Below are 8,672 nucleotides of genomic sequence, written 5' to 3' on the forward strand. Positions count from 1 at the left end.
CATAAGTAAACTGAATTGACACTAACATCTTATATAACACGTAAACTTAATTTACATTAACCTAAATTAAACATACGTAAATTGAATTTACATTAACGTAGATTGAACATACGTAAACTAAATTTACACTAACCTCTCTGTAAACTGAAATTACACTAACCCTCTTATATAAATATGTAAACTTAATTTACATTAACCTAAATTGAACATAAGTAAACTAAATTGACACTAACCTTTTATATACACACGTAAACTTAATTTACATTAACCTAAATTGAACATAAGTAAACTGAATTTACATTAACCTAAATTGAACATACATAAACTGAATTTACATTAACCTACACTAACCTCTCATATAGATACGTAAACTTAATTTACACTAACCTCTCACTAAGTGAAATCAAATTGCGGTTAACACATGCATATCTCATACCAAAACAAACCATAAACAAATAGAAACTTTTAGAAAATGAAATTCATGAAATTTATGAATAGATTACAGATCAATGACAAAGATGTTGATTCAGATCTTGGTTGCACATCTATGGTGATTTGTTGATGAAAAGGGTGAGAATTCAGAATGATCATAAAAGATGGGTTTTTAGAAATTTACACGAACATGACAATTTTGGTATTATTGTAAAATTTTAAATAAATTTGGGTGTAACTAGAATTATATGGGGTGAGAGTAGCAAGAGTCTAATATTTAATATAAAATGCACATGTTACAAGAGAAATTTTCAATTTTCAATTTCTTAACATGTGCAAATTTACATATGATAAAAAAACACTTTTTAAACAAATGTCCTTAGAGCATTTGTTAAGGAAATCAAAAGTAATAGGTTTGCATTTCTATTTTTACCCTCTTAACCGATGCTGTAAAAATATTCTTTAGCATTTCCCTTTAAACAAAGATAAAACTGTAATAAAAAAGTTATACAATTTTTTATTCGTTCACTTTCAAAAATAATAAAATGAAAGTTTTTTTAACTCCATCATTAAGTATCAAAACAATGGAATGAAAACCTTATTTCATTTCACACATTCACTTTACTCCATTCCATTTTCTTACGTATGATCGTTTAGTTGACATGTTGAATAAACCCAAAAAAATATACAAGTCATCTAGTTGGGCTGGTTAACAAAATAGTAGGAAACAAACACAATGGGTCGAGGTTCCGATCCTAAAAATAAATCGAATCTATTAATTGATTCGTAATCAATTAATGTGTTGAGGTCCCCGTTCAAATCAAGTTCATTCATTTGATTTTTGAATTAAATTCAATATATTAATTATAAATGAGTCTCAAATTAGTTTGGTTCGGTTCATTGTCGTCGACTAAGATAACCACTTCAACACATGGGTTACTAAAGTGAACCAAATCGAACCAAACCGAACCAAAAGAGTGAATTCAATTCAAACGCCATTCCATTTTCATGGTTTTAGTGTCTTTCGTTTGAGTGCTGTGTTCCAAAAGTCTCGATTCATAGGTTTTCGCCAGGTATTCTCTTCGTCTATTCCAAAACTTGAAAATCTTGCGTAATAGCGAATTTGAGTCGCAATCTTTTTCCTTATACCAATTTAATTTGATTGTTTCTGTTGAACACAAGGTGTTTGATAAATGTTCTGACCGAGAGGGTTTCAACAATACTATAGTTCTAATCACTGTTTTAATACATATTCTTCATAGTTTCGCTTTTCGTTTTGTTTTTACTTCACAAGACATGATTGAAATGGTAGTGAGAGTGTGAAATATGCAATGTTGTTAATCTTGTAATTGGTTTGTTTTCTTATTTCCCATCAACCCGACTCGATTATGTTCTTTTTTTGAAGTGATTATGTTTGGTTCCTGTAACTGCAGAAATATCAAAGAAGATTTGGCAAATGGCTGCTATAAAATCAGCTGCCTCTGGGTTGGTTCTGCCACGTCCGGTTACTTTTGTTACCGGAAATGCCAAAAAGCTTGAAGAAGTTCGCGCCATTTTGGGTCACTCCATTCCTTTTCAATCCCTCAAACTTGACTGTAATACCACTCTCTCCCTTAAATCTTTCTTTTCCAATTTTGTATTGTTTATCTGTAGTGCATTTCTTCTTTGCGATTTTTGAAAAACCTGCTTATTGTAGCTTTTGCTACTCTTAATTCTGTAATTTTTCCATCCTCCGTCATTTTTCTTATGGTTTTATGTTTTGTTTTGTATTTTTGTAGTGCCTGAGTTGCAAGGAGAGCCTGAAGATATCTCTAAAGAGAAGGCCCGTTTGGCTGCTATTCAGGTACTCGAGTTAATATTTTCTCTCATAAACACCTAGGCTTGCATATTTCTTTTTCGTTTATTTTTTTGAGACGCAAATGTTAGTAAACTAGTGGTTATTATGTTAGTTTCTTTGGTTCGAACCCTAACCTCTGGTTAAAAACTCATTCGATATCTCTTAGTTCACCAACTAAGCTACCTATCTGAGACAACACACCTATGCTTGTATGATTTTAGGTTGGTGTCTTTTTTTTTCCTCCGTATTAGCTTTCTCATTATTTTTGTTTGTGGCAAGGTTAAAGGACCTGTTTTGGTTGAAGACACTTGCCTCTGTTTCAATGCCTTAAAGGGTCTTCCAGGTAGATAATAATTTTCTTATTGATTATGCTATGAAAGCTGAGATTGTACAGCTCAGGACTGTTTTTAATTGAACATTTCAAACTTTTGCAGGGCCGTATATGTAAGTTCTCGTTCCCCCTGAATCATTGAACTCTGGTGGTCTCAAACCTTCTTTTTATCCTGATAGTTAAAGACCTTTTAAAACTGTTGTTTAAGATAGATTATAGTTTATGAGAGCACAATACTATGGTAAAAGAAAGAACAAGAAACATATGATTTCTCAAAGCTGGTTGAAGATATGGTAGGAAATTGAAGTTGTTAGAAAGTTGTTATTACTATGTATTTATGCTTATTAGGTATTATTATTATTGATCTTGGCCTACCTTTCTTGTACTTTGTTTTTCACATTTATCATATATCCGCTCTAGAGTATAATAGACTTAGGCGGACAAACAATGTTGGGATAACCATTATGTAGTTTTCCCTAACATAGGATAGAACGGGGTCTGATCAATTAGTAACTTTTAGACGGGGTTCTTTTCTACATCAGGAAAGAGGCAGCCTAGCTGATATGTAGTTCTGTACATTTCAAAAGTTATCCTACTTTTTCTAAATGCTAACAAATTTGTGACTCGGTCATACCGATGCTTTGTCATGGTGGTAGATTTTTCTGTACATCACATACTGATGTATAGCTCATTAGATCCTCTTAATAACTAGCAGATAATTGTATTGTTTTGACTTAGCTTTACTGCACTAAGACAACTCTGAGATTCCTTATGTTTTTTGGGAGCTGAGGAAATGATGAAATCCTTGGAGTTGTGATAGGTCTTGTAAGAGGAAATAAGTTGAGGTTTGAGGAGGATCGTGATGGGTAGGTACAAAGTCTGTCGAGTAGTTTGATAGAGCTGAGATAACAATTGTAAAGTAAAGCAATGATAAAAGATGAAATAGATGAATTTGTATTATTAAATTGTGAAGAAAAGGATGAACAGTCTGCAAATTGCAGCCCAGAGCATTAGCTCCTTAGAGAAGTTTGTTCTCTTCCAGCAAGGGTGCTATCTTCTAGTTTGATTTCCTATCCATTTTCTGTAAGGATCAGTGCTACATTTCATCGTTGTTTGTTTATTTTACCGTTTCTGCAATAATATGTAGATGAATTAACCCTCAAGATTGACTGTTATTAAATACAGAGTCCAGTTTATTTTCTTTCATATCAAATTATGGTTCATGAAGAGTTTTAGTCCTCAAAATCGATATAACTTCTGTGTTGATTAAATGGTTTATAGGCAAAATCAAAAGTGGCTGAATGGCAGAACAACACTTTTTTATTGGACTCATCCTGTTTCTTTTGTTTCTGTTGCCTCTGCCAGCTCGGTTATCTTTTTAATTTTTTTCTTCCTTCCGAATCGAAATAGTCTTTCTCATACGTTGCATGGTGTTGGTTCTGTGGTGCTTCAGTTGTTTGTTATTTTTGTTGTAGCTAGTTGTGGAATGCAAGCATATAAACCAGAACATAAATACAAAAATAAATCCTTTTTCCTACTAAAGGGGATTGGCACATGCGTTCTAATTTGATATTGTGCCTGATCATTTACCTGGAATCTACTTTAGCATTCTCCCCCTCTACCAATTTTGACTTTTGAGGCCATATCGGCCATTTTCTCACATCTTTCAACGGGAATATAAGCCATAATTTTATATTCTCAAACTAATTTTCGCTATTTACCATCAAATTTTATTTCCTCACATCTTTCCATAGAACAACTTGTAAGATATCAAGAAAAGAAGGCTGTAATTTAGCATGACTACGTTTTGTCTGAGACATCGATAATGTTGAATGTCAGGAATTTCAAATTTTTTTCTTTACATTGCATAAAATGTAGGAAAAACTAAGAATAGCAGTCAACCTGCTATTCACTATACCGCTGTCTGGGGTTGGATGATTTTGGCTACATAATCAATGTAATTTGTAGTTTTTGTCAATATTTTTTGACATTTATTTGGGAGTTTAATTACTATACATTGATTGTGTAAACAAGTTTTAAACTGATGCTTGATTATATTTCATCATTTAGTTACAGTATAAACATGTTTTGAGAAGTAACGCGGTGATATTGCCAGATGCCGAAATACGATTAAACATGTCTATAAAAACTGTATACTCTGATGTTGAGGGCTGGATTTCTGTGAAGTCATTTTGCAACATATATTGGGGATGTATAGTTATTCTTTTAATTATAGTTTTTTAAAAATGATATGAGATTTTTTTGTTTATGCAATATTTTAATTCTAAAAAAGCTTATATTCTAGGTTTGTTATTCAATCCATTATAATTTATAATCCTCGTCATATTCTGAATTTTCTAAAACTGTTGAAAATTAAACTCTCATAAAGATCTTTATTTATGGAATTAACGCTCAACTCTTAAAGCGATATATTCTGATAGATGCTGTATGAGCCCAGTTCAGTAGGAGGGGATGTGTTTGTGGGTTTATGACAAGAGGGAGGGAGGTATTTAGGATTAAATGCTGTATGAGCCCACAACCAACATCCCCTTAAAGAGAAATATTTGTAGAGTCTATCTGAGTTTTTTGTTTTTATTTGTGATCATTTTCTGAATTTTGAGTTTTTTGGGGGCTTTAGAACTCTTATAAAGATCTTTCTTTATATTAAAAATAATGTGGGTTTAGGATTAAATGCTGGCCAGTTATTTAGGATGTTCCAATAAGGGTTATGTAGGCTAAGGATTGGCACACTTGTGTCATCGTTATGCTGTTAGGTCCCCTAGTGGCATGTAGAGAGAGAATGTTTCCTCTCTCTTTCATGCATCTGAATATAATTTGCACTATTCTTTATACCATCCTCAATTCTGCTCTATCATATTCTGTCTCCCTGTTTTGGTTATCAATGCATTTTTTATCCCCCTCGCTTGTTACCAAAGTATTTGAAGTAGAGAGAAATGTCATTTTTGGTATAATGAAAGATGTATGTACTTTTGCATTTCCTGAAGTTATATTTCTCTTACTGATTATGTCATGCGATTCCATACGGTGGATGGTCATTTGGTGACTGACCTATTATTTATCCATATCCTGTTTGAATATATAATAATCTAATCAATGTCAGTTATAGCTGTTGAATATATTGAATATCAAAGCATATTAATCTGAATTCGTTCAAGCTTAATGTGTGTGTATGTGTCAAAATGTTTAGTTGTTTCTAAAGCATCAGCAAGTATGATTTTTTAAATTATCAGTAATAGGCGACATGATTTTTTTTATACACTTCAGATGATCATTGTCTAATTACTTTGTTAAATCATGCAGCAAATGGTTTCTCCAGAAGATTGGTCATGAAGGTTGTGCCATAACTCTGCAATTGTGGAGTAGTCCTCAAATTTTTAGTTCTTGGGTTTCGGGATGTCTCAGAATTTAATTTATTCATTCTTTTGATCATTTTGCAGGTCTCAACAATCTGTTGATGGCATATGATGATAAATCAGCTTATGCATTATGTGTATTTTCCTTTGCAATTGGTCCAGATAGTGAACCTATCACATTTTCTGGAAAAACACTGGTACCGTTTTTAATCTGAGTTCTGTTTACCAAAAACAATTTGTATGCATATATTTTCTTTGATTTACATGTTAATATTGTGAGGCAAATTCAATGAGTAAATTTTATGATTGAGACTATGAAAATATAATTGTTTCCCTTGTAAAAACGTGTTATTCTTCAACCTGACGAAACTAGTGCGATAAACATGAAATAGTTGGTATGTCTGTAAAACAGTAGGATATGCTTTGATAGTCTACTTTTCAAAACTGACAAAATTGAGTAGTGTTGATCCATTCACGCCTTATATTTAACCTGACTTTTATGATGACTAACTCATTTTGTGCTTGTATGTTAGGGAAAGATTGTTCCTCCCAGAGGACCCAATGATTTTGGATGGGATCCTGTTTTTCAACCTGATGGCTATGATCAAACGTATTTCTATCCTTAATTTCAAGTCATTTTCTCTACAAGTGTTCTATAGTTATTTGCATGAGCTAATTTATTTCATTTATAACAATTGTAGTTATGCAGAGATGTCCAAAGAAGAAAAGAACAAAATTTCTCACCGCTCCAAATCTCTTGCACTTGTGAAATCACATTTTGCTGAAGCTGGATATACCTTTCAAATCTGAATGATGTGTGGTTGACTATAAGTCAGAAATTCTATACTAGACATTCCTTGAATTTTGGAATCGGTTAAACGTAAGAATGTTCGATTAAAGTTTGCAAACTTGAGTTTGATTAAATCTCATTTTGCATACTTAAGTTAAAAATGAATTTGTTCCAACATATTCAAACGTACCCTAAAATAAAATTTAAACGTGTATGTTTGATAAAATATAATTCAGGTTCAACATGAGCAACATTTGATTTCATTTGAAGCGAAAGTGCATATGCATGTGGAGTGATTTTCATGGTACTCACGTTACAATCAACCTTCACAACCTTTGCACTATGAGATTTTTTTTTCATTGGCAAAGCTGCAAATCCAAACCAATTCAAATTTTTAGTTGACGACCATTGCTTTTCGCGTGTATTTTAAGGTGAAGGTTCAATTAAGTCGCTCATCGATGAACCATTAAAAACATACCATTAGATTAATTCAATGCTCCAGTTTTAATTGTGAATATCTTTTAAACGTGATTATTTTTTTTTTTTTTTTTTTTTTTATCATTTGTAAGTACTGCGAATTTCATTGTTTTTTCTTCCTCTTTGATTTTGCCCTGGCTGCCTTGGAATTAAAGGTTTACCATTAAATTTGAATTATTGAGCCGTAGTGAAAAATCTAAAACTTCTGAAATTTCACCTTTGAAGTAGGTTGGAGAAGACACACATGTCACGAAGAGATAGAGAGAATATTGTGTGTGAAAATGTGTACATGTTCTTTTTATTTTTATTAAATTTGAAATATATCTGATTTAATCAAACCGTATATTTTGTATGGTTCATAATGAGGGACTTCTTAGATTTGGGTTTCCGCATCCATCCACACTCCTTTTATTGAATGAGGCCTCTCATTGATGCTTCAACAGAATCCCAATCTCAATCGTCTCCAAAATGAGGGACTTCTTTATCGATTGTTAGCACCACCGCAATTGTGCAACTTATACTTTTCAACTTTGATACTAAAACTCATTACAAAATATTTGTACATAAAAATATAAAAACCTATTTGAAAGAGGGGAGGGTCAAGGTGTGGTGCTTCCAAGCTAGTATTGGGTTACGATGCTGATTAATTCAAAGCAACAGTTGGACATGGATTTGATGGTTTTTGCCACCATGATGATTGTTTATAGCTGTTTCGACGTCAATGGTGACTTTGAATTCATTCACCAGAAAATGCATGGATCACATATCTCTCGATTTTAATTTTTCGAGGATGAAATGGTGTCATTTATTAGATCAATTTAATCTAATACCTACATATGTAGTTTATTAGACGTACATCTCGTGTGAACGGATCATATATGCAAACCAGTTTGAGAGATTGAGGGGAAATGATTATTGGGATACTTAGAGGATGTGGACATACATCAACTAGACATGACCACCCTATTAGGGTGCATCAAAGACCATGTCGTAGGGATAATGATCGATGGTCTAGTGGAGCGAGGAAGTCTGACGTTGCCGAGTTTGAAACATATTTTGGATGAGGTTCGCAGAGACTTGGTTTATCACTAGACGGAAGGGGTGGCGGTATGGGTAGACGGCTGCCAGTAGTGTTGTTTATGTCTTTTATCATTTGGATAATTAGTGTGTTTTAATTTCTTCTTTTTAAGTAACTCTTCAATATTTGTGATACTGTTTTTTATTTATATTTGATATGTGTTGTTTCACTGCTTTCAGATTATACAATCCAAATTGATATTAGTTTTTCGGATTATATTTTTCTGGGAGGTGTGTCATCTGAAGAAAAAAAAAACTTGTGCAGTCAAAGGATAAAGGGAAAGTTGGATATGGATGGAAAGAAAAAATCAAAGGACCAAGTCACACCAAATTGCTGTCTTTAATTTCCTTTAA

The 8,672-nt window shown here is 32.7% G+C and overlaps 1 protein-coding gene across 1 annotated transcript; it reads left to right on the top strand.

Moving 5' to 3' along the window:
* Window positions 1-1,351: 1,351 nt before the first annotated feature.
* On the top strand, window positions 1,352-7,008 carry LOC25483117 (inosine triphosphate pyrophosphatase). The gene is made up of 9 exons (XM_013611768.3): window positions 1,352-1,505; window positions 1,866-2,027; window positions 2,211-2,275; window positions 2,549-2,612; window positions 2,704-2,713; window positions 5,922-5,953; window positions 6,059-6,171; window positions 6,508-6,584; window positions 6,676-7,008. Exons 2-9 carry the CDS (start codon window positions 1,889-1,891, stop codon window positions 6,782-6,784), a joined length of 609 nt encoding a protein of 202 aa, XP_013467222.1. The 5' UTR covers window positions 1,352-1,505; window positions 1,866-1,888; the 3' UTR covers window positions 6,785-7,008.
* The last annotated feature ends 1,664 nt before the right edge of the window (window positions 7,009-8,672 follow it).

This window comes from Medicago truncatula, chromosome 1 (genome assembly GCF_003473485.1).
Source record: "Medicago truncatula cultivar Jemalong A17 chromosome 1, MtrunA17r5.0-ANR, whole genome shotgun sequence".
Classification (NCBI taxonomy): domain Eukaryota; kingdom Viridiplantae; phylum Streptophyta; class Magnoliopsida; order Fabales; family Fabaceae; genus Medicago; species Medicago truncatula.

Bases quoted from the DNA above. Each gene is read 5' to 3' on its own strand.
- LOC25483117 (XM_013611768.3), top strand. From the start codon at position 1,889: ATGGCTGCTATAAAATCAGCTGCCTCTGGGTTGGTTCTGCCACGTCCG. The intron at 5,954-6,058 runs GTTGTGCCATAA...ATCATTTTGCAG, and splicing joins CCAGAAGATTGGTCATGAAG to GTCTCAACAATCTGTTGATG. The intron at 6,172-6,507 runs GTACCGTTTTTA...CTTGTATGTTAG, and splicing joins CATTTTCTGGAAAAACACTG to GGAAAGATTGTTCCTCCCAG.